This window comes from Culex pipiens, chromosome 3, assembly GCF_016801865.2.
Source record: "Culex pipiens pallens isolate TS chromosome 3, TS_CPP_V2, whole genome shotgun sequence".
Taxonomy (NCBI): Eukaryota; Metazoa; Arthropoda; class Insecta; order Diptera; family Culicidae; genus Culex; species Culex pipiens.
In genome coordinates, this window is record NC_068939.1 from 118,443,693 (window position 1) to 118,470,091 (window position 26,399).

Sequence of the window (26,399 nt, forward strand, 5' to 3'; positions counted from 1 at the left end):
AAATAAAGTTTCAATACATTTTACTTCTTTTGACTAAATTTGGCTAATTTAACCAAATTTATCAAAATTTAACTAAGTTTTCTAAATAAAGTAAATCAAACTAAATGTATCTAAATAATACTAAATTCACATAATGAGACTAAATTTGACTTAGTGTTTTTTAAATTAACTGAATTTAAATTAATTTTACTTAATTTTAATAAACTTAACTAAATTTAATTAAATAGAACACAATTCAGCAAAATTTTACTAAATTTAACTATGATTAACTATTTTATGTTAATTTAACTAAATTTTACTATGTCTACTAAATTAAAGTGAAATAAACTAAATATAATAAATAAAACTAAATTTACATTTCATAACTTATTTTAACTAAATTGTACTAAAATTGACTAAATTCTTATAAATTTTAATAAATTTAAATAAACTAAACTAAATTCAACTCAATTTAGCATATATAACTGAATTGAAGTAATTTAAGCTAAATTTATCTAAATTTTATCTAATTTAAATAAATTTATCTGAATTTACATAATTTATCTAGATTGAACTAAGTATGACTAGATTTAAATAAACTTAATTAAGTTCATCTCAATTCAACAAAATTTAACTAAATTGAACTAAATTTAACTAAATTGAACTAAATTCAACAAAATTTAGCTTAACTTTAATAAATTATACGGAATTTTACTAAATTTAACAAAATTGAACTAAATTTAACAAAATTGAACTAAATTTAACAAAATTGAACTAAATTTAATAAATTAAAGTAAATTAAAATTTATATAAATTTTGCCTAAATGGGTGGGTCTCGTGGCGCAGGGGTAGCGGCTTCGGCTGCCGATACCGATGATGCTATGAGACGCGGGTTCGATTCCCGCCTTATCCACTGAGCTTCTATCGGATGGTGAAGTAAAACGTCGGTCCCGGTTTCTCCTGTCTCGTCAGAGGCGCTGGAGCAGAAATCCCACGTTAGAGGAAGGCCATGCCCCGGGGGGCGTAGTGCCAATAGTTTCGTTTTATAAATTTTGCCTGATTTAACTAAATTGAATTTAATTCAACTAAATTTTACCTAATTAAACTAAATTTAACTGAATTTAACCAAATTTAACGTAATTTAGCTGAATTAACTAAATTTAATTTAATTAAACTAAATTTAAATAAATTAAACTAAATTTAAATAAACTTAAATTAATATAAATAAACTCTACTAATTTAACTAAGTTTAAATAAATTCAAGTAAATTTAACTTAATTCATCTGAATTTAACAAAATTTATTTAAATTAATATAAATATATTAAATTAAACAAAAATTTTACTTAATTTAACTAAATGTAACTAAGTTTATCTAAATTCAACTAAATTGAACTTAATTCAACTAAGTATCACATAATTTCAATAAATTTACCTAATTCAACTAAATTTAACTTAATTCAACCAAATTCAACTGAATCTTACTAAATTTAAATAAATTGAACTATGTTTACTTAATTAAAGTAAATTAAACTAAATTTATCAAAATTTAACTAAATTTTGCATCATTTTACTAAATTTCAATAGATGTAACTAAGTTTATCTTCAATTAAATTTTACATAATTTAGCTAAATTAAACTAAATTGAACCTAATTCAACAAAATTTTACCTCATTTAACTTAATTGAACTAAATTGAACTTAATTCAACAAAGTTTAACTGATTTTTTCTAAATCATCTTATTTTAACGAAATTTAACTAAAATTAACTAAATTTATCTTAATTTATCTGAATTTAACTACACTTAACTAAGTTTATCTAAATTAAACTAAATTGAACTAAATTCAACCAAATTCAATATAATTTTACTAAGTTTAACTAATATGAACAATATTAAAACTAATTTTACTAAATTTAATTAAATTGAACTAAGTTTACTGAAGTAAAGAAAATAAAACTATTTTTTTTTACATATATTTAGAAAAATATGTTATAAAATAAACTGAACTTAACTAAATTTAATTATATTTAACCAATTTTAAAGTTAATTATGCTAAAGTTGACCAAATTAACTGAATTTAAATAAATTTTACTGAATTTTAATTAAATTAACTAGATTCACTTAATTTAACTAAATTTAAGTGATTTTTTTACTAAATTTAACTAAATTGAACACAATTCAGCAAAATTTTACTAAATTTAACTATGATTAACTATATTATTCGAAAATTTAACTAAATTTTACTATGTTTACTAAATTAAAGTGAATTAAACTAAATATAATAAATGCAACTAAATTAAATTAAATTTACATTACATAACTTAATTTAACTAAATTGAACTAAAATTAACTTAATTCTAATAAATTTTAATAAATTTAAATAAACTTAACTTAATTCAACTAAATTTAGCTAAGTATAACTGAATTGAGGTAAATTCATCCTAATTTAACTTAATTCCAATAAATTTAACTGAATTTACATAATTTATCTAGATTGAACTAAGTATGACTAGATTTAAAAAAACTTATCTAAGTTTATCTAAATTCAACTAAATTTAACTAAATTCAACAAAATTTAGCTGAACTTAACTGAATTTACCTGAATTTTACTAAATTTAACATTTAACTTAGATTACTAAACTAAAGTAAATTAAACTAAAGTTATCTTAATTTATATAAATTTTGCCTAATTTAACTAAATTTAGCTAAATTTTACCTAATTTAACTAAATTTAACTTAACTTACTTTATCTAAATTCAACTAAATTGAAATTTATTAAACAAAGTATTACCTAATTTCACTAAATTCACCTAAATCAAATAAATTTAACTTAATTCAACCAAATTCAACTGAATTTAACTAAATTTAACAAAATTGTACTAAGTTTACTAAATGAAAGTAAATTAAACTAAAGTTATCGAAATTTAACTAAATTTTGTTAAATTTTACTAAAATTTAAATAGATTTAACAAAGTTTATCTAAATTCAACTAAACTTTACTAAATTAAACTGAATTCAACTAAATTTTGCCTAATATAACTAAATTACACTAAATTGAACTTAATTCAATAAAACTTAGCTGAATTAACTGAATTTAACTCAATTAAACTAAATTTAAATAAACTTAAATTAATAAAAATAAATTCTACTAATTTAACTAAGTTTAAATGAATTCAAGAAAATTTAACTAAATTCATCTGAATTTAACAAAAATTATGTAAATTTATATAAATTTATTAAATTAAACCAAATTTTACTTAATTTAACTAAACGTAACTAAGTTTATCTAAATTCAACTAAATTGAACTTAATTCAACTTTCAATAAATTTACCTAATTCAACTAAATTTAACTTAATTCAACCAAATTCAAATGAATTTATCTAAATTGAACTATGTTTACTTAATTAAAGTAAATTAAACAAAATTTATCACAATTGAACTAAATTTTTCAAAATTTTACTAAATTTCAATAGATGTAACTAAGTTTATCTAAATTCAATTAAATTAAACTGAATTCAATTAAATATTACCTAATTTAGCTAAATTCAACTAAATTAAACCTAATTCAACAAAATTTTACCTCATTTAACTTAATTGAACTAAATTAAACTAAGTTTAACTTAATTTAACTGAATTTAAGTAATATCAACCAAATTGAACTGAATTTTACTAAATTTAACAAAATTGAACTTAATTCAACAAAGTTTAACTGAATTTTACTAAACCATCTTAATTTAACGAAATTCAACTAATATTAACTAAATTTATCTGAATTTAACTACACTTAACTAAGTTTATCTAAATTCAACTAAATTGAACTTAATTTAACTAAATATTACCTAATTTGACTAAGTTTACCTAATTTAACTTTATTAAACCAAATTCAATATAATTTTACTAAATTTAACTGAGATGAACTATATCAAAACGAATTTTACTAAGTTTAATTAAATTGAACTAAGTTTACTGAATTAAAGTAAATTAAACTACATTTATGTAAATTTAACTAAATTTTGCAACATTAAATTCAACTTAGTATTGCCTAATTTGACTAAACTCACCTAATTTAACTAAATTTACCTTAATTCAACCAAATTTAACGGAAATTGACCCAATTTAACTAAATTTTACTAAGGTTAACTATATTCACATGAATTTTACAAAATTGAACTAAATTTATCTAAATTCAACTAAATTTAACTAAATTAAACTGAATTCAATTAAATTTTAACTAATTTAATTAAATTAAACTCAATTAAACAAAACTTAAATAAGCTTAACTAAATTTAACTAAGTTTAATTAAATTAAAGAAAATTAAAATGATTTTTTCCTTAATTTTATAAAATTTATCTAAATTTACATGATTTTACTAAATTTAACTAAACTTAAATAAGTTTATCTAAATTCAACAAAATTGAACTTAATTCAACTAAGTTTTACCTAACTTGACTAAATTTACCTTATTTGATTAAATTTAACTTTATTCAACCAAATTTAAATGAATTTTACTAAATTCAACTACATTTTACTAAGATTAACTATATTTACATGGATTTTACTAAATTTTACTGAATTGAACCAAGTTTACTAAAATAAAGTAAATTAAACTAAATTTAACTAAATTCAACTAAATTAAACTAAATTAAACTGAATTCAACTAAATTTTACCTAATTTAACTAAATTCAACTAAATTGAACTTATTTAAACTAAATTATACCTTATGTAACCTAATTTAACTAAATGTAACTTAATTAAACTAAATATAACTCAATTTAAGTCAATTTATCTTAATTCAACTAATTTTGACTAAATATTACTAAATTTTGCCAAAGTTAACTAAATTGAAAGCGAAATGTAACTAAATTTAACGAAATCTAATTAAATTTAACCAAATTTGATTAATTTTTTTTTACTAAATCGAACTAAAATTAACTAAGTTTAACTAAGTTTAACTAAATTTAACTAAATATAGCTCAATTTAAGTCAATTTAACTTAATTTAACTAATTTTAACTTGATATAACTCAATTTAGCCAAAGTTAACTAAATTGAAATAAATGAAGTGAAATTTTACGAAACTTACGAAGATCTTACTTAATCTTACTAAATTTCACTTATTTTAACTAAATATAGCTAAGTTTAACTAAATTTAATTAAATCTTACTAAAATTAACTAAATTTGACCAAATTACCAAAAGTCAATTTAAAGTCTTATTAACATACTAACCCAATTTATTTTTTTTAGCTAGTTAGGTAATTAGTTTAAGTTTTGTTGTTAATTCAATATTTTTTTAAATAAAAAATAATCTGTCGTGTTTTTTGTCACCCTATTTTATTTAATCGCCCTAACTTGAAATCCGAAGCGAACAGGAAGTAGAATCCCCCCGGTTTCCGGCACGTCGATCCCCCGTTTATAGGCCCGTTATCGTGGTCAAACCGGGCCCAAAAGCGTGCCACAGACGGGCGTAACACAGTGGCCAAAATGCGTAACGCCCGCCTAAATGTTGCATTCTGGCACGCAATGGGCCACAACGAGGGGAAAAAGCGTGCTGAAAATCGGGCCCGCTTTCAGGCAAAACGTCCCCGCTTTTTGGCCGTTTTCCGCCCATTTTTCTATGTGGGCTGCTGTCGGAAGCATTCTAGCATTACTCACACTAACACGCATCGAACTTTGCATTGATCGAACGATGTTGTGTTCGTTAAGCATCATGATAACACAATTTCATTCATGGAAATTTTGCGAGTTGCCAAATCATTTCCCAAATCCGATTCATGTATGCTTCAAGATTTGACTCAAACAAAATGCAATAAATTAAATAAAAGAAAAACAAAGCTTTCCAACTTCATTCTTAAAAGTAAAAATACAACACCGTGCCACGTGGTATGTTTGACCCCATTTCGTGCTTCGAATGTTTTCAGCGCGCAGAGCATACTTTTTCAACATCATCCGATATGACGTCATGTTTATGCTCTTCTCCATACCTTCACACACCTCCCACCCCCGCAAGTGTTGACCATCGAAGTGGGCTGCCTGTCAGACAGACAGTTCGCGCTTGACGTCGCAACTTTCCAGCCAGCCAGCCAAGAAAAACATCAGTCGACCAACAGCGAGTAGGCGTCAGTGAACGATGCTGCTGCAGATCTTGGCAGGCCAATCGGTTTCCAGTTCCGTTGCACAACAAGCTCCTTGTTGAAGGGTTTTCTTAATCTGTTTTGTGTACAAAATTGTGCTGTTTTTGTCAATTTTTAAAACTACTAAAAGTAACGTCAACATTCCTCACTGCAAAACGTACTTGAAAGTGCGATTAGAAATCGAAAGTTTCACAGCGAAAGCGAACAACTCCAAGGACAACACCCAAAGAAGGTCAGTAATGCATATTTATGTTAAGTTTAGAAAACAACTGTGGAAAATACGTAGTAATTCTGCAATTAAGTGTTAAAAGCAAGCAAAAGCTCACAAACTCTGCCCCAAAATCGATATTTCCCTTACCATTGCATAACAAAAACATGAATGTCTCGGGGTGGCAGCATAAAAAAAGCGGAGAACCACCGAAAGAAGGTGGCCGTGTTTTGATTTGTGGAGCGCTACAACGGTGCACAGCATAAAAAGTTCCATTCGTGGTTGCACCAATACTACTTTAGCTACCAGTAATGACGCGGTGGGGTTTATGCTGTTTGCAACTTGGAACATAATACTGGCAATTGTTTTTAACGGTCAATTGGGCACTATGATTTTTATTTTCATATTTTATCAGATTGAAAGATAAAAAATAAATATTTTACAAATTACAATATTTTCAACACGTGAGCAATTCTCTACCAAAGCCGGAAATTGTTTTTTTGTTTGGCTCAAATTTGTGGGGGCCTTTCCTATGACCCATGGGTCATGCAAGAAGCAATTTTGTGTCATTGATTTACCCAAGTCCATACAAAAGTGTCCAAGTGCTTTGTGGCTGATCCCTATATGGTTTGATTATTCAGGTAGAGATTATTATCCGCGCACCACCATACCGAAGTGCGCATCACTTCTGTTGCGCCGAACAAAAATAGGGTGGTTTGTCGTTAGCGTGTACATCAGCCTGTGGCGCAACAGGCTTTGACAGGTTGCGCTCGTGTTTTGATTTTTGTCTGCTTTCACAATATGGAAAAAAATCAAAGTTTCAAACATAAAATTTTGATTTTTTATGTAAAACTGAATTTTCAATCGAAAAGCACACAGAAAAAATGATGTTACATTCATCAGGGAATGATGACAGATTTTGTGCCAAAAAATAGATAATATTTCATCAGGAACTGGTGAATTTTCATCACATTTTGGTGAATTTTCATCAAATTCACATTTTTACACATTTTGTAAACATGTAATATTACATGTAATATTCAACTTACCAAATTTTCAACCTTTCAAAATTATTTTTTTCTGTGCGTATTTTAGATTTTTTGATAAAGTTCCCCGTTTTCAAAATATAGCCACCGAAAGTTTAAAATTGTCTACGAGAAATGTTAGTCCTTGCTTTAAAAAAATATTGTTTTCGGAAAGATCGAAAAAGTTTACGAATGTTTCATATTTTACCATTGAAACCCGGACCATTCGTTGCTGAGATATGGAAAATGGTAGGTTGTTTGAGTGAGACTTAAAAAACACCAATTCAAGACTATTTTTAAACCTTTGCATGGCAATATCTGGGCAACTAAGGGTCGTATCAACAAATTTATAAAAAGCAAAATACAGTCCAAAAGATACAGTCGATTATCCGAAGGCCTCGGAAAAAAATCACTTCGGATGATCAAAACTTCAGATAATCGAATCATGAAAGAATTTTTTTTCGCTGCCTTATTTTTGATTTTCGAGCCTAAGTATGACCCCAAAACTACGCTTAAGTTATTTACCTTTTTTAATCCAAGATGGCGGCCAATACGGTGGTGACGAAATATTGAAAAAATGCATTTTATTATTTAATAAGCAATCAATCATTCAATTTTGACTAAAATCGGGTCGAAGAACTCGAATTTGATGTTTAAAACAAAAAGAAAAAAAAACGAAAAAATAATTGTTCGTGATTCGATTATCCGAAGTCCTATACAAACCTTCAAATAATCAAACTTCGGTTAATCGAAACTTCGGATAATCCAGGCTTTGGATAATCGAGACTGGACTGTAAAAAGAATTTCTCAGCCTTTTAAAAACATTTTTTTTTTCAAATGTGGGCAAACATGGGCACTTATTTTAAAAATTAATAACTGTGATTATTTTTTAAAAACATACCTAAAAATTAAAAAAAAATCAAAGCAATCCACTATAACGACCCCCGGGTCTTTTGTGGTCTCTGTTGCAAGTTTCTGCTCATTTCTAGGCGTTCAAAGGTTATGTGTGGTGAGTCACCCAAAACCTCTTTTACGCAATTGGACTGACGCTTTACTTCCTCATCGAATAGAAGGCCTGGAGGATAAGGCGGGAATCGAACCCGCGCCCCATAGCAACTTAGGGATCGGCAGCCGAAGCCGCTAACCATCGCGCCACGAAACCCTCTACCTAAAAATCACTGTAACTTGAAAACGGTGCACTTAATCAAAATTTCGCCAAAGTACTTTTAGGACCCGTGGTGTAGGGGTAAGCGTGGTTACATCTCACCCAGTCGACCTGGGTTCGATCCTAGAAGGCCCTGGTGGCATTTTTCGAGACGAGATTTGTCTGACCGCGCCTTCCGTCGCACGGGGAAGTAAATGTTGGCCCCGGTCTAAACTAGAGGTTAGATCGTTAGCTCAGTTCAGGTGTAGGAGTCGTCTCCCTGGGTCCTGTCTCGGTGGAGTCGCTGCGGTAGGCAGTTGAACTCACAATCCAAAGGTCGTCAGTTTGAATCCAGGGGTGAATGGTAGCAAAGGTGTAAAAAGAGGTTTGCAATTGCCTCAACAATTAAGCCTTTGGACACCTAGTTTCGAGTAGGAATCTCGCAATCGAGAACGCCAAGGCAATGATGTAGAGTGAATAATTTTATTTGATTTATTTACTTTTTGATTGCAAATTCTATTTTTCATCAAAAAATAAAGTTGAAAAATTTGCGATTAATATTTCGGTTTTTTTATCAATTTTGATTAAAACATTCATAAGTCGGTCAAGATTTTTTGCATATTCTGGAAAATTCTGAAAAGTTGGCATTTGATGTCCCCTTAAGGGGTTACATACATGTAGAAAATCACAAAATTTCATACAGTGAAACCTCTTTTTACGCGGTGCGTTACGTTTCACTAATTTGTCGATTTCTCTGGAACGACGCAACATTTTTGCAATCTTTTAAAAACAATTTGTAGGTTTTGTTCAGTTCTACAAAAAGCTTTTTGAAGCTTGCAAAAATATTGCATGGTTTAAGAGAAATCTACGAAACAAAAAGCGTAACGCCTCCGCGTAAAAAGAGGTTTCTCTGTATTACAGAAAATTCACTTAATTCACTAAAAAGACGATTTTCAATCACTCCTGAAAGTTTCATGAAGATATTTTGTGACCGAACTGAGTAAGAGACGAATTAAGTTCATAATTTTGCCAAGCGCAAAGCGAACTGTCAAACTTTGTAAACGTTTTTCTTTAAACACCGAGTTGATTTACGGGTGCCACGATATCTCGAGATGGGATGGACCAAATTGGCTGAAATTTGGGGCGAAGACTCTCAAGACATATTCCGTGTGCATGACGAAGCCCGATTTTAAAATTTTGCTTTTTTAAAAAATACAAAAATAAAAAACTGGCGATTTTTTATATGAAAAACATAAAAATATTTTTATCTTTTTTTAGAATTAAGTTTTTGAAAATCGGCCTTCGTCATGCACACAGGACCGGTTAAACGAGTCTTCACCAAAATTTTGAGCCGATTTGGTCAAAGCAGTGTTGAGATATCGTGGCACCCGTTTTTTGAAACTGCTAACTTAAAATAGTTATATCTCGGCAAAGGTATATCCAAATGTCTTCATATTTATTTTGTTAATAGATGAAAATATATATTTTAATGCCCTGCAAAAAGATTTAAAAAATAGTTTAAATGTGTGCTCATACCAACCTCAGACATTTTTGACGATTTACATGTATGTAACCCCTTAAACATAACAAAAAATAAAATAAAAATAGTGTTTTTGACAATAAAATTTTAGTGACAAAAAGTGAAATTGAAAATCATCAAAAAAAATTACCATGCATATTTTTTTCAGTTTAGTCCTTATCCATACCTACAACTTTGCCCAAGACACCAAATCGATCAAAAATTTCCTTCAAAAGATGCAGATTATTGAATTGCTGCCAAATTTGTAGGGAAAATTATATGGACAAACTAATGATGCAAAATGGGTTCTTTGGGCATCGCATACCGAAGGTACCAAAAAAGTATCAGTCAGATTAAAAAATACGAATTATAAAAAATACTTATTTCGTAGAGAACTTATACGAAATCCAAAGAAAAAAATTGAGTCTGTATTTGAAATATATATATAGGTATATATTTTTTTTGTTATAAACCAAATTAGAGGAACAGCATGTAATCCATGCACATTAAAGCATTCATCATGAAATTAAATTTTGATCAACCCTTTGCCTTCCCAAATCTCACTGATAAAGAAATTCTTTGCTCCAGAGAGCACATGCCACTGAAGAGTGGCAACACAAACGCGCAGAGTTCTTCACGCAGCAGCCAGCAGCTGTCTTTTGCGCGAATCATGCCCCATACGCGTCGTCCTACCTGTTGCCGGAGAGTTGTTCCATTCACGCGGCGACGATCACTTGTTTATTCCTACATACACACAAGCGAAACTTGAATTGAAGACTACTACAGCGAAAAGAATCCGCGAAGACACATCGCGCCACCTTTCTGGATTTTTTGAACGGTGGGTAAATTGTTGGTGGGTTTGGGCAAAATTTTCAAGTTCTTTATCGAATGTTCCAAAAATTAGATGTATAACGAATCCCATTTTTAAGTCGATTATTAATATATTTAACAAAACTTTGTTTTAGGATGTTTTTTGCTTCAATTAAATTAATTTAGTGTAGCAACGCCAGTTGTTTTAATTCAGCTCAATTAATGCAAAAAAGTGAAACCAATTCACACATCGACCAGTAAACGCTCGTTGCCGAAACAGCCACGAACGTCCCAAAACAAGCTCCGTCGTCGTTTGGCGCACGATTCACCCGGCCGACCTGTCCAGTCATTCACAAGCCTCGCCGCGAGTCGGACGTGGTCGCGCGACTCCTCTATCCTCGTTTACTAATTGCTTAGTTAGTGTGTTAGTAGTGTTGTCTCAGTAGGCCATCCCCTAACGTGTCTGTGTCAGTCAGCCGGCGCCTACTAGTTTTCGGGACTAATCCACGCTGCAGTGCCGTAAGTGATAATTTAACGTGCCTCATGGACGACCCCCTTCCAAGCCATTGACCGTATTTCGCGCTTTTGTGTATTGTTTATGCCCACACGGCTTCGGATATCTTAGCTCCAAGTGTGCAGCTCGCCGCGGGGTCATTAGACACTACTTGTTGATCCATAACAACCAGCCGCGGTAGCTTTTTGGGTGGCGCACACTGTGACAGCGTTACATAACCTCTCCAACTTCATCAATTGATGGCCTATCTACAATCACTTAGCTTAGAATAGTTAAGTAAAGTAAAACTTAGAAAATGTACACAACTTACGGCCGTCATCCACAATCAACTTAGAACATTTGCTGGGCTGATATACGTTGCTATGCAGTTGTTTGTTTACCTTTGATATAGAAACGTCAACTTACCGTAGATTTTGAAATTTTCCAAACCATACGTCAAGTTTCTAATTTTATTCCTTTTCATTGTAGAAGATCAGATTCATTTCCATTGATTCAAACTCCTAAGCTAAGTGAAATTTTCTAAGTTAAGTGATTGTAGATAGGCCATGAGGGTAGCAGCGTCGCAAAGCTGATCGCAAACGAACCAATTCTTTCTAAAATATTTTGAACTTTTTGTGCCCTCAAGCGCAAGCGTTGGGCGTTGAAGATGATACTGCCGCTGCTGTTGCCAGGGTCACTAATCGCTGGGTGATAATGGAGTATCTGTATTATCTGATAGGAGGTCGTTTGAACGCACGCACAGATGGGATGGCTAGCAAGGAGTGTTATCATCCTGCGTCAAGTTCAAATATTTCGAGTGGTGTTTGAGTTTTGGCGAGGTGCACTTTTTTACCTTCTGTTGTTATCTTTTAAAATAAATGCACAACAGGACAACCTCTCTGATGTGTTTGTAGTAAACATAAAAAAAAGGTTAGATGAACTCCGATAAGCATTGCAGTTAATCACGCGTTCACCGGCTTTTTCTTGCGAGGCAAAAAAATCAAGTAATCTAGACTATCAACAGTTCAACCGGGTACCGGACAGATGTAAGTTGAGTATCGATGATCTAGGTTTCATTATGCTGCTAGGTTTCAATGGTCTTCGGTTGAAATAGGACTAAAATTTGCCGATTTTTCAATTACCTTTTTCACAAAAATCAAATTTCCCGAAATATATTTTGCCTTCCTCACCTTACTGAGGAAAGTCTATGAAATCACTTAAAAAATGAATTTCCTAATTAGACATCGTAGACCCACCTTCACGTATATCTATCGACTAAGAATCAAATTCTGAACAAATGCCTGTGTGTATGTCTGGATGTGAGCCCGTGCACAAAAAAAATGCACTCGATTATTACCGCACTGGCTAAATCGATTTGGACCGTTTTTGTCTCCTTCGATCCGTCTTGGGATCCCATAAGAACCTAGATAATATTAGGAAGTTTAGAAGAGTACTTCAAAATTATGCTATAAAGCGATTTGGCAAAAGTTCGGAAGGTTGTTAAAATGGTGGTTGTTGTAAGAGTTATGAGTACTTCAGTGTTATTTATGCTGATGTTTTTTTAAGGCCGGTACGAATATCTCTAAAAAAAATTTTGGATTTACTCAAAAACCTTTTGTTTGCGTCAAATCTTACATTTTTGAAAACTAATGATTGCAAAACAATCTTCAATGTTCCTCAGACAAAGTTTTGAGAAAATATTTTTAAAATTGTTCACTTGTGGGCACTCATTTTAAAACAGAAAAACTACTTACTTTTAGTTAAAACCAAAATTTTATTGGCCATCGTGGTGATTTGATCGTAATACTACGATCGTAATTTCTCGACTCACGATCGAGATTTCTCGTGGATCGAGACGACAAAAACGGCATGTTTAAATAATCTGATTTCATTTTTTTTACTGTGAAAAATTACAAAATAGAAAAAAATTAAATCAAATTCATTTTTATTTGAAACAATTAAAAAAAACATAAAACTTTAAAAAACATAAAAATTTAAAAAAAAAATCAGAAAATTTAAAATTGAAATAGTCTTAAAACAATTTAAAACATTTAAAAATTTCAAAAAAAATACAAATCTAAAAAAAATAAATACTTAAAAAAAATCTAAAATTAAAAGAAAAAATCGAAAATTTCAAAAATACAGTAGCTGTTCGGTAACTGGGCTGAGAACGTAGCCCAGTCACCGAATGTTGTTCGTTAACTGGGCTGAACAAAAGATAACGAAGAGATGAAATATAAAAATAAAAGTTACTCAAATTTATTTACAATTCTTAGTTTTCATATTTCTTTAATTGTAACTTCAAATTAAACAAAAGTTTGAAAAAAGTTTTTTTTTATTTATTGAATATGATTTCTGCATTCATTAACCCCTTGGTCATTTTGATTTGTTTTGGTTTTTAACCCTCTAACGCCCATGGTTGCACCAGAGCACCACTATTTTTTCAGTTCAAATTGACATTTCTCGAAAACTATTGAGTGAAATGAACTCATTCTTCCTGCACAGTGTTTATTAGGATGTTTACTGCATCGAATTCAAATTTCATCAAATTTGGTCAAGTCTGTAAAAAATGGCAAGGAAAAACGTAAAAAATCTCGATTTTGCTCTGGGCAGGAAGGGGTTAACGTTTGTCTGCTTTTTAACTGGGCTACGGCCCAGTTATCGAGCGCCCAGTTTAAAATCAGCCCATTTAAACAACGCCCAGTTACCAAACAACTAAAATTTTAAAGAATTTTAAAAATTTCAAAAAAGTCGAAAGCTTTTCAAAAAGTTTAAGAAAAAATCTTAAACAAACTAAATGTTTTTGGAATCGATTGAAAAAATCTTTTTAAAAATATATATTTTTGCCTTCCTCACTGAGGTAAGGCTATAATCCTGCTCTAAAAATGAACTTTGTATAAAAACGTCGTAGACCCACCTTCATATATACATATCGACTCAGAATCGAAAACTGAACAAATGTCTGTGTGTATGTGTGTGTGTATGTGTGTGTGTATGTGTGTTTTTTTTTTTTTGTTTTTTACAAGGTCGGAATCTGCTACCAGACACCTGAGAATTCATTCCTCAGGTAGTGTGGGGTTGGGAAAACAAAAAAAGAGTTTTCCCGACCCACTAAACCAGTCCTTGAACGCCGTGCCCTTGTCCCCCCGGGACCACCTTTCGGTATAACTTCGGGGGGAGGCGTTGCATTTTCTGCACTAGTCTACTTACAGGATCCATGCCGGGTGCTAGAACCATTTCCTGTCCTACATACATATGAGTCCATGCGAGGGTTTAACCGCGCCCAAGAATCGCGTTGCTTTTGGTCGGCTAGTCATATGCAGCCCTCTCCTTGGACCATCGAGACGTGTACCGATTTGGTAGAGCCAACCGTCATAACGTGCTCTCCTTCACAGCCACACTCGTGGGTTCTCGACTCCTGTGACCATCGAGACGTGTACCGATTTGGTAGAGCCGACCATCATAACGTGCTCTCCTTCACAGCCACACTCGTGGGTTTTCGACTAGGCTCCTAGTCGTTCCTCCTCTGATCGTCTCTCCATTTCCGCTGGAGAGCCGAAGTGATCTGCGTCACCGCTCCGACGACCGCATTCCACTTGGCGATGTCGCTGCACATTCTTCGCACCACATTATCCGGGCTGGTGTCCGCTCCGATAATGGCCAGCATTTCGCTTCGCGCTGCCTCGAAGCGAGGGCAGGCGAACACCACGTGCTCCGGTGTTTCCTCGCAATCGACGCAGTCCGGACAGAGAGGAGACTCTGCATGTCCAAACCTGTGCAGGTACTTCCTGAAGCAGCCATGGCCCGACAGGAACTGTGTGAGGTGGAAGGTGACCTCTCCATGCCTTCTGCTCACCCACGTGGATACGGACGGGATAAGCCGATGCGTCCATCTGCCTTTCTCCGTGGTGTCCCACTCACGTTGCCACCTTGCCAGCGATTCGGCTCTCGCAGCTTCCCGGATACCTCTCGTGCCTCTCCGGGTGTAGCGCACGGTGTCCTCCTCCAGTGTGATGCCGATGGGGATCATTCCGGCTATGACGCCAACTGCTTCCGACGAAATGGTCCTGTACGCGCTTGCAACCCGCATGGCCATCAGTCTCTGCGTTCTGTCGAGCAGCGCTCGATTTCGCTTCGTCCCCAGCGCCGTCCACCATACCGGTCCGCCGTACCTAAGTATGGACGTCGCGACACTTGCCAAGAGGCGGCGCCTACTGCTCCTGGGTCCAGCGTTGTTCGGCATCATCCTCGACAGTGCCATGATCGCCTTAGCCGCCTTCTCGCAGGCGTAATCGACGTGGCTGTTGAAGTTCAGCCGGTCATCCACCATCACCCCGAGGTACTTGAGCGCTCTCTTCGAGTGCACGACGTGTTCTCCAACGTGAATCTGGGCCTGCTGCACCTTCTTGTGGTTACTAACCAGCACCATCTCCGTCTTGTGGTGAGCGATCCGCAGCTTCACCTCGAGCATCCAGTTCTCGATCATTGCGATTGCCTCCATAGCCAGCACTTCGACCTCCTCGACATTTTCGCCGGTTACCGTCAGCACTATGTCGTCTGCAAAGCCAACAATCTCTACGCCGTTGGGTAGTCCCAGTGTCAACACTCCGTCATACATTCCATTCCACAGTGCTGAACCCAGAATGGATCCCTGCGGAACTCCCGCGGTAACAACAACGGTTTTTTGTCCATCGGCAGTGTCGTAGACCAGCACGCGGTTCTCGAAGTAGCTCTTCAAGATCCTGCACAAATAGTCAGGCACCTTCATTTTGTGCAGCGCTGCTGCTATGGCCGCCCAGCTCGCACTGTTGAACGCGTTCTTGACGTCAATCGTGACTATTGCGCAGCAACGGTTCCCCCTGCGTTTTTTCCTCCGCGCTTCGTCGGCTTTCTCGACCACTTTCCGGATGGCGTCCACCGTGGATCTCCCTTTACGGAAGCCGAACTGCCTCGCTGCTAAGCCATGCTCGCTCTCCGTGTACTTGGTCAGCCGGTTAAGGATGATCCGTTCCAGAAGCTTTCCGAGGGTGTCCAGCAAACATATAGGCCTATACGATGATGGGTCCCCCGGTGGTTTGCCTGGCTTCGGCAGCAACACGAGCTTTTGAACCTTCCACGGGTCGGGGAAGTGTCCTTCGTCCAGGCATTTCTGCAGGACTGTTCGAAACCTGTCCGGGAATGCTAGAACCGCCGATTTCAGGGCGAAATTCGGGATTCCATCCGGGCCGGGAGCTTTCTTCACCTTCAATCTCTTCGCTACTGCCACAAGTTCCTCGTTGGTGATCAGATGACCTTCGGCGTTGCTACCCCCTTCGTCGTTGTACGGTGTAGGAGGCCATGTCGTTGGGTCATGTCTTGGGAAGAGCCCTTCCACAATGACCTTCAGCTTGTCGGGACACGTTTCAGCCACCATCGATGGGCCTCTGATCTTCGCCATCGCTACACGATATGCGCTCCCCCAAGGGTTTGCATCAGCGTCTTGGCATAACTCCTTGAAGCAGTTTGTCTTGCTGCATTTGATCGCTTTCTTGAGCGCGGCCTTTGCAGACCGGTACTCCTCTCTGCACTCCTCTCTAGTTGCTTCGGATCTTGCTCTCTGGACTCGTCTTCTGGCGCTGAGGCAACTTGCCCGAAGGGTACCGAGTTCTTCATTCCACCAGTAGGCCGGACGACGACAGTTCCTTGGCTCCAGTCTCCGCGGCATGGTTGTGTCGCATGCTGTCACCAGTTGTGCTGTTAGCACGTCGGCACTCAAGTCTTGGGGACCATCACACCAATGGAGCGCTTCCACGAAGAGACCCTCGTCGAAGTACTGCAGCTTCCATTTCCTTCCGTAGGACCGGCTGCTCCTATCTGGTACAGGGGCTCGTCTCCCGATGCTGTACCGGATCGCTTGGTGATCGCTATGGGTATAGTCCTCACTCACCCTCCAGTTCATGTCGGCCGCCAGTCGCGGGCTACAGAACGTAACGTCGATAATGGACTCACGACCGTCTTTGCGGAAGGTACTGCTGGTTCCGCGATTCGCCAGCCTAACGTCTAGCTTTGCCAGAGCTTCCATTAGGCTATGCCCCCTAGCATTGGTGCATCTGCTACCCCACTCGACCGCCCACGCGTTGAAGTCACCTCCGATAACGATCGGGCTTCGTCCGATCAGTTCATCGGTCAGACTATCCAGCATCTGCTGAAACTGCTCCAAGGTCCATCTTGGGGGAGCATAGCAGCTACAGAAGAAGGTTCCGTTTACTTTGGCGATCACGAATCCTTCAAACGCCCTCGAGACCACTTCCTGTATGGGGTACCGCCCCATCACGTGTATCGCCGCCATTCTTGCTGTATCCGCGGCCCAGTTTCCGTTGTCGTGTGGAACTCGGTACGGTTCTGCAATAATTGCCACGTCACACCCCGTCTCCGCGGTCGACTGCCACAGCAGTTGCTGTGCAGTGTCGCAGTGATTGAGGTTCACCTGGGACACCTCCATTACTTTTTGCCCGAGGCCAGCTTCTTGTACACCGGGCAATTAAAGCCACCCGTCGCATGGCTATTGCCGTCGCCTTCTTTACAGAGCACGCACTTCGGCTGATTTTTGCAGTCTCTTGCCATGTGGCCTTCTCTACCACACCTTCTGCAACTGTTGGTTCGATCGGGACCGTCGCAATTTCTCGCCTGGTGGCCGAAGCCCATACAGCGGAAACACCTCGTCATCTGCTGGGTCACTCGAGGAACAGGCCTCAGTGGGCACACCGACCACCCTACTTTGACCTTGCCGGTTTCCAGCAGCTTAGACGCCGAAGGCGTCGATAGTCGGATCGACGCAATTTGCGTGCCGCCGTAGGCTTTCCTCAACCGGATTGCCATCGGTGTCGTACGGTCATCCAGAAGAACGATCAGCGCATCTTCTAGCTCTTCCTCCGTCGTGATCTCGTCCAGGTTCCTGCACTCGATCGTTGTCTCCGGTGATAGCGCTCTTACCTTCGACTCGTAGCCTACGGCTTTCTCGACGAGGGACTTAAAAGCTGAGCTCTTGACCGCGGGATCCTTCTTCAGCTCAAAAAGCATCGCTCCGGTTTGGGTGCGCCTGGTTTTAACCACGTTCTCGCCAAGCTCCTTGAGTTCCGGATCGGTTCGTACTTTCCGGAGGAGGTCTGCGTACGAAACACCTTCCTTCACCTCGACCACCAAAGCCTCGCCTTTGTTACGCTCCCTGCGAAACTTGGGTTTTTGGGTGTCCTCGTTCTGCTTCCCTTTTTTCTTCCGCTTCTTCTTCTTGACCTTCTCCCATTCCTTCTCCTTCCCTGGGGTTGGTTCTGGTTCCTTCGCCGGGTCCGGACTGTCTCCATTCCCCTGCTTCTGCTTCTTTGCGTCCTCCTCCTCTCCAGGCGTTTCCCTGTCCCTTTTAGAGCTTGGGCCGGGCGGCGTTTTCGGTTCTTTCTCCCGTAGCGCTTCCTCCTCCAGTTTTGCATTCAGCGTTTCTTCGGCTCTTTCAGCTCTGAGCTTCAGTGAATTCCGCGTCACCACCAGCGAGTTGTTTTCGCGCTCTGCGGCATTCATGGCTGCCTTGACTCCATTCACCATCTGCTTGATTCTGGTGTGGACGTTGTTTTTGTCCTTGATGAAATCAAAGAGTTCGTTGACCCTCCTCCTGACCTCCTGTAACGCGGTCCTTCCAAGCAGGACTCCGTCCTGAGGGGTACTGCCGGCGAAGTTCAACAAGGATGACTTGGGAGTCTCCTCTCCAATTACTCCTATCTGCTGACTCGAAGCAGCCGCCTGGTTCAACACTGGGGATCTCAACACCTTCCCGCTTCCACGGAACGCGCTCGCCACTCCGCCTGCTGTGTCGCCGCCGTTTGACTCGCCTCCTGCCATTTCGACGTTTGCGTCCTCTTCTACCTCCGTGTTTTCCGATGCTTGGGGCGCATCGGGACCCTTTTGTTGGTTTGTTTCACTTGTCTTCATTTTGAATCCCTCGAGTCGCTAGGGAAATACGGTCCGCTGCGCCAGTGCCCTGCCGTGACGCAGTAAGGGCAAATTACGTGTGGGGTTCGCCCCTGTGCCCCACAGGCTCCGTTATCGACTGGGAATTTGTTGAACCCCCCCAGCCATGCATCCCTCGACACGGGTCGCATCACATCTTGGATTCGGGGTTTGGTGAGGTTTTGGGCTAAAACACTTATAGCGGCGTTCGATCGCTTGACAGAGGTGTTTACGGACCCATGTGGTTTTTTCGAAGAAATTAAACAGTGCCCTTGTTCAATTCCGCCACGTCCTAGACATCCTCCCGCTGCTGGTCCGGGGGCGATGCAATGAATGTATGCAATCGCCGACAGCTATCCGCCTACTGCAACCCGCCCGGTAGCTGGCAGCTAAGCTCCGCAGGGACCCTCACCTGTCCCCACGGTTCACGGGTGTGTGTATGTGTGTGTGTATGTGTGTGTGTATGTATGTATGTGACCAACAAACTAGCTCATGTTTCTCGGCACTGGCTGAACCGATTTGACCCGAACTTTTTGCATTCGACTTGGTTTAGGGTCCCATAGATCGAGTTTTATACAGATTGAAGTTTCGATAAGTAGTTCAAAAGTTATGTATAAAAATGTTTTTTCAAATATATTTGGATCTCACTTAACTGTATGTAAACTATGTCCGGGTCCACTATCCGACCCATCGTTGGTTAGGTTATCAAAAGACCTTTCCAACGAGTCCAAAACATTGAAGATCTGGCAACCCTGTCGCGAGATATGGCCACTTAAGTGATATTGATATACTTTTTTGAAGCCGGATCTCACTTAAATGTATGTAAACTATGTCCGGGTCCATCATCTGACCCATTGTTGGTTAGATTATCAAAAGAACTTTCCAACGAGTCTAAAACATTGAAGATCTGGCAACCCTGTCTCGAGATATGGCCCCTTAAGTGATATTGATGTACTCTTTTGAAGCCGGATCTCACTTAAATGTATGTAAACTATGTCCGGATCCACTATCCGACCCAACGTTGGTTAACTTATCAAAATACCTTTCCAACGAGTCTAAAACATTGAAGATCTGGCAACCCTGTCTCGAGATATGGCCACTTAAGTGATATTGATGTACTTTTTTGAAGCCGGATCTCACTTAAATGTGTGTAAACTATGTCCGGATCCACCATCCGACCCATAGTTGGTTAGGTTATCAAAAGACCTTTCCAACGAGTGCAAAACATTGAAGATCTGGCAACCCTGTCTCGAGATATGGCCACTTAAGTGACATTTATGTACTTTTCTGAAGCCGGATCTCACTTAAATGTATGTAAACTTCGTCCGGATCCATCATCCGACCCATCGTTGGTTAGGTTATCAAAAAACCTTCCCAACGAGCCCAAAACATTGAAGATCTGGCAACCTGTCTCGAGATATGGCCACTTAAGTGATATCGATGTACTTTTTGGAAGCAGGATTTAAAAAATAGATGAAACTTCTGTACAGTCATTGTTGTGAGGAAGGCTCCAACCACATAGGTGGATTTAGTTAGTTTTTATTTTAAGAAATTGAAAAAAAGAAACGTTATTTTTTATTTTAAAAACTTTGAATTCTAGTTGAAGTTAGTTGCTCTAAAAAGTCAAGAACAAATTAACACAAATATTAAATTTAAAAAATCCAGAAAATAAAAAAATATTCAGCTTAAAAAAAATGGAAATTGGTAAAAATCGTTATAGAACCAATAATTCCACTCTCCACTCCTCTTATGGTTTTGTTACAGCAACCTACCATTATTTTTAGTTTTATGTTTCTTCTGCTATTGCTTCTTAAACGCCCTCTCCCTTCTTGTTTGTTTACCTTCCGTTTTTGGTACCTCTTTTTGATACCTAGAATGCAAACTTACGTTTCCTAAACCAATTATTGAGTTTCTAATACCTCTCGATGAACTGAACTAACATAAACTACGTTAATCATCGCCATTCATGTTGCATTACCGTGTTTCCACTAATTTTAAATTGCATACAAACAGGGTAGTAAAACTACCAAACTATCAGCTCTCAGCAACTCGATTATCAAGCCACAAATATAGCAGATCTTCTTTCGTCATTGATACTTTTTTTCAATTTAAAAAAATAAATTTTCAAAAAAAATATTTTTATTTAAATTTAAAAAAAATATCGAAATTTTCTCGATCGTCAGTCGTAATATGTCAATGGCAGATCGAGAAATTACGATCGAATGATCTCAATCAACTATCGACAAATTACGATCGTAATATTACGATCGAGAAATCTCGATGGTGAGATGAGAAATTACGATAGAATGCACCACGCATAGCTTAGAAACATTGGTATCAGCAAAAAAAATATAATAGTTGAAATTACAAGCCTTAGTTTTAACAACGTTACTTAATCCACCTTTAGGTGGTTGGTGCCTTCCTCTCATTTATAGTGATTCCAACCCCCCTAAAGTGTCCACATGTTTATGGATCTCCCCTAATGTTCGCAGCACCTAAGAGGTCCTAATAAAAATAAGTGATGAGCAAAAAAACAGACTACCTACAGACTTTTTGTCAAGATTATACAGACACGGCCTTTGAGGAAAATGGCATCCCTCTACACGGCTTTTTCGTGGCGATCAGACCCGACCAGTGAGGTTATGTCAATTCAGACCATTTTTTAAACTGCCTGTAATTTAAGATAGGTAAGTCAGATCTTGAAAATTCTTACTCCACCTAATAGGTCTTCATATATGCTTTCTAAAAATATATAACATGTGAGGGTTTCATGAAAAAACAACCTTTTTACAATAATTTTAATTTAATATGAAACAGTTTTTTTAACATAACTTTTTAAATACATGATAAAACTGCATGAATTTAAATAGCAACTTAGGGGACGTTAAGACGGATCGAATAAAAACCATTCCGGCCAAAACCAGTTGAGTCTGTGACGAGATATTCCAGTGACATTGATTTGATACACATGTCTACATACAGCCAAACACACAGACATTTGCTCAGCTGGTGATTCTGAGTCGATATGTACAAATGAAGGTAGGTCTAGGAGGTCTGATTAAAAAGTTCATTTTCCGAGTGGTTTTAAAGCCTTTCCTCAGTAAAGTGAGGAAGGCAAAAAGTTTTTAAATACTCAATACAGCCGTAAAACTTTTTTTGCAATCTTTATATTTAGCAATCTTTAGTTTCCAAAAAATGTTAGCATAAAAATAGTCATTTTCGAAGTTAATAACTCTGCTGTAACGAATTGTCTGGACTTGCTACAAATAGTTGCTTTCATTGAGTTTTATCATCTCGATCGACCTCAGATTTTTTATAACGTCAGAACCTAACTACACTTCCTGCATGTGTATGATGGTGGCAAATGTACTTGTACGTACTCACATCTGACTGCTTGAACGAGCTTCGCTCATTTAGCCAGTGATTCCCGAAATATTCATTGAAAACTAACCAAAATTGTGAACATTCTCATGCGATAAAGGCAACTTTGTTTACTGTTTTGTTTGTCCGACAATATTGAACCCCAGATAAATTGATGACTTTCAGTATCGACCGAGTGACGCAAAACAACCTAAGCAAAAAAAAGAGCAAAGACGGGATAGCGTGTACAAAAAAAACAGGTTTTCAACCGCATACACACGTGGCCCCACCTCCTCTCGGGCAGAATTCGTTCTTTTGGCCAAACTTTGGCACCACCTATCAGTGCTTCTGCCACGTTCTGTGTGCGTGTGCAGCTGGTAAAACAAAATGTTTGAAACTGACAAAAAAAAGAACACACGTTCAATTGCGGTGTCATTACTTTAAGCTTCACTTGTACGTTATCGCCCATCGACTCAGTCAAGCTATTACCGCATTTGACTTTCAAACTGAATTGTGTGTGTATTACACAAGAAAGTGATTTGCATCAAACACTTAGAATGGGGGGGGGGCACGTGCAGGGAGCGGGACCTTGGGTTGGGGGACATTCGAACGTCTCGTTACGCCGGTATTAGGAGGAAGCCTCAAAGTTTACCAAAGCGCGTCACTGATAGTGGCCGGCAGTGAACATTTATCAGCTGTGGAGTGAGATTTGTTTTGCTTTGCGTTTTGCTGTTCGAAGATGAGCTAGCTTCGAGTTGATTGATTGGTGAATGTCATTACAAATTCAAGTATGATTTACACAAAGAGAGCGAAATGTCGCCACTTATAGCATCGCAACTCTGGTGGCACGTCGACGGATGGCTTACAAAAAGGAAGAACCGTTTTAGTCTAATATTTTTAGACGACATCCATACTTTTCACTTGAGTAAGGTGACTCACCTTACATGAAACCATAATCATGAAGCTTTCACAAATTCAGATAGCATTATCAACTGTCTAGACAGACATTACCGAGGGCTTGTCATCCATCACTTTTAAATTTGGAACCACTTATAAAACCCCCAACCCTTCTCCATTCCACAGACTCAGTCAATCTCACAACATAACCTGCCCATCCTTCTCAAAATGGACCGAAACTTCCTCATGAGCAGTATCGTCGGCGGCAGTAGCAGCAGCAGCAGCCGAAGACAACCCTTCCAGAACCCGTTCGGCCGGCGGCCATGGATGGAGCAGAGTGGCGCTGCGGCCCCGGCCGGCGGTGGCACCGGTCTGAAGGGCATCGTCGCCGGTGGCATCACCGGCGGTATCGAGATCTGCATCACGTTCCCCACGGAGTACGTCAAAACGCAGCTCCAGCTGGACGAGAAGGGCGCGACCAAGCAGTACAACGGTATTGCGGACTGCGTCAAGAAGACGGTCAAGACGAACGGGTTCTTTGGGCTGTACCGGGGGTTGAGCGTGCTGCTGTACGGTTCGATACCGAAGTCGGCGGTTAGGTGAGTGTGGGGGGAAGATGTGGGGTTTGGGTTGGAGTTTGGTTGACGGTTGATTTGTTTTTTTTAGGTTCGGCGCCTTCGAGACCTTCAAAGGGCAGCTTATGGAGCCAAACGGTACGCTGAGTACTTCGGGCAAGTTGCTGGCCGGTTTGGGCGCTGGTGTAGCGGAAGCCATCTTGGCCGTAACGCCGATGGAGACGGTCAAGGTGAAGTTCATCAACGATCAGCGCAGCGGAAATCCCAAATACAAGGGCTTCTTCCACGGCGTCGGCATGATCGTAAAGCAGGAGGGCTTCTCCGGGGTGTACAAGGGCCTCACGGCGACCATCATGAAGCAGGGCTCGAACCAGGCCATCCGATTCTACGTGATGGAAACGCTCAAGGAGGTGTACAAGGGTGGCGATCAATCGAAGCCGGTGCCAAAGATGGTGGTGGGAGCGTTCGGTGCCGTGGCCGGAGCGGCTTCCGTGTTTGGCAACACCCCGATCGACGTGGTCAAGACGCGCATGCAGGGGCTGGAGGCCGCCAAGTACAAAAACACCGTCGACTGTGCCGTACAGATCTGGAAGAACGAGGGTCCGATGGCGTTCTACAAGGGCACCGTGCCGCGGTTGAGCCGCGTCTGCCTCGATGTGGCCATCACGTTCATGATCTACGACTCGTTCATGGACCTGTTCAACAAGTTCTGGCGCTAAACTCATGACACAAAACGAAGCACACACGCATTCCTGAATCAGGGAACACATACGTATATATCAGCGAAAGCAGGAAGAATTTTAAAAACACAAGCAACAACCTCAACAGACCATAATCTACACCTGCAGAATCTGAGAACGCAAAGCCCGCCTCCTCCCCCTCCCCGTAGAAGTTGTTCAAAAACAGTGTCTATTGCACCGTATTCCGTACTGAGAGAGAGAGCGAGAGCACAAACAAACCTAAAACGAGTAGCATGCCGCAGTTTCGCTTGTTAACAAACTTCTTTTCCAAGAAACGGGTTCTATTAATTCCTAAAAGCTGGAGATTTGCCGCGCGCCATTCCAATTATTTTAAGAATCTAATCAAAAAATGCATTCCAACCAGAAAATGATGCATTCAAAACAAACAAACTATTGGCAAACGTAAAACATTCTTGACGCAAACTTAGTTCGAGCGCTGACTGTTGAAAATTTATCGATTTATGTTATACAATCAGACTATTTTTTTTTCGTTAGCTTTCTGTACATTTAACATCTGTTCGCGTCAACTTTTCATTTATCTTATTTTTTGTTTTGCTTAGGGCGACAATCGGGAACCGACGAACAGAGTCATGTCTATATTTATTGATTGATGTGTAATATATTAACTGTATAGATGTGTTAGGTTTTAGGCACGTAGAAATAAACGAAAAAAATTAAGAAAAAACGCTGCGAATAATTTAACGAAAGAATCCGATCTCCGCCGAAACATTCAAGCCAATCGGACACTTCCCAAACGCGGACGTGAACTTTAAGTACCTAGAATGAATCATCGATCTTAGAATTTACAAAGCTTTCGAGCTACGGACAACCAGCTATTTTTAACGAGACATGAAGACTTCAAAGTCATCTATTGCATTCCATTTCTCTTCTAAGATACGCTTTGTCACGAATGTTTGGTTCAGCGTTGATGTAGAAATGCCGCCTGATGAGATGCGATGTACTTTGTCTTATAGCGCGTTATGTTCCAGAAAACCTGGTCCTAAAATCTGCATTAGATCGGCTTTGTAATCTGATTTTTGCATCCCTTTATCAGGCGATCGATGGATTTGCTCAGTGATATTCTTCGGTTATGCTTCACTTCCACCAAGTCCTTAGCGATATACTGGGCCATCGCGATTTTGAGACCCATCATGACAAAACGGTCATCTCCTTCGTTCCACTTCTCCTCCAGCATACTTTTTGTCACGAATGTGTTTTTCAGCTCGTTGATCACCCTTGTAGAAATGCTGCTTGATGATGCAAAGAGGCATAAATCTTGTAGCTTGTATCTCCTGTAATCTACTACCAATATTTTCCGGTAATCATCCTCACTTTTTGCACTGGCTTCCGAGTTCAAAAATACTATTTTCGTTTTGTTTCGTTTATCTAGTCCCACAATCTGCATGTAAGATCAGCTCTGCATTCTTTATCAGGCGATCGATGGTTTCGCTTCTTAGTTGGAGAGAAGGCCCACGAATGTCAAGTTTTAGATTTTCCTTCAGAATTTGATACTATTCAGTGTTGTTTTTTGGACGTTCA

At 38.3% G+C, this 26,399-nt stretch overlaps 1 protein-coding gene across 2 annotated transcripts; it reads left to right on the top strand.

Annotated features, from left to right (window-relative positions):
* The first annotated feature begins 6,052 nt into the window (after positions 1-6,052).
* On the top strand, positions 6,053-25,545 carry LOC120424400 (putative tricarboxylate transport protein, mitochondrial). 2 transcript variants are annotated; one of them, XM_039588500.2, is made up of 3 exons: positions 6,053-6,344; positions 23,732-24,144; positions 24,212-25,545. In XM_039588500.2, exons 2-3 carry the CDS (start codon positions 23,774-23,776, stop codon positions 24,837-24,839), a joined length of 999 nt encoding a protein of 332 aa, XP_039444434.1. In that variant the 5' UTR covers positions 6,053-6,344; positions 23,732-23,773; the 3' UTR covers positions 24,840-25,545. The 2 variants fall into 2 exon arrangements, with proteins under 2 accessions (XP_039444434.1, XP_039444433.1); XM_039588499.2 differs by lacking the exon at positions 6,053-6,344 and adding an exon at positions 11,151-11,337.
* Positions 25,546-26,399: the final 854 nt, after the last annotated feature.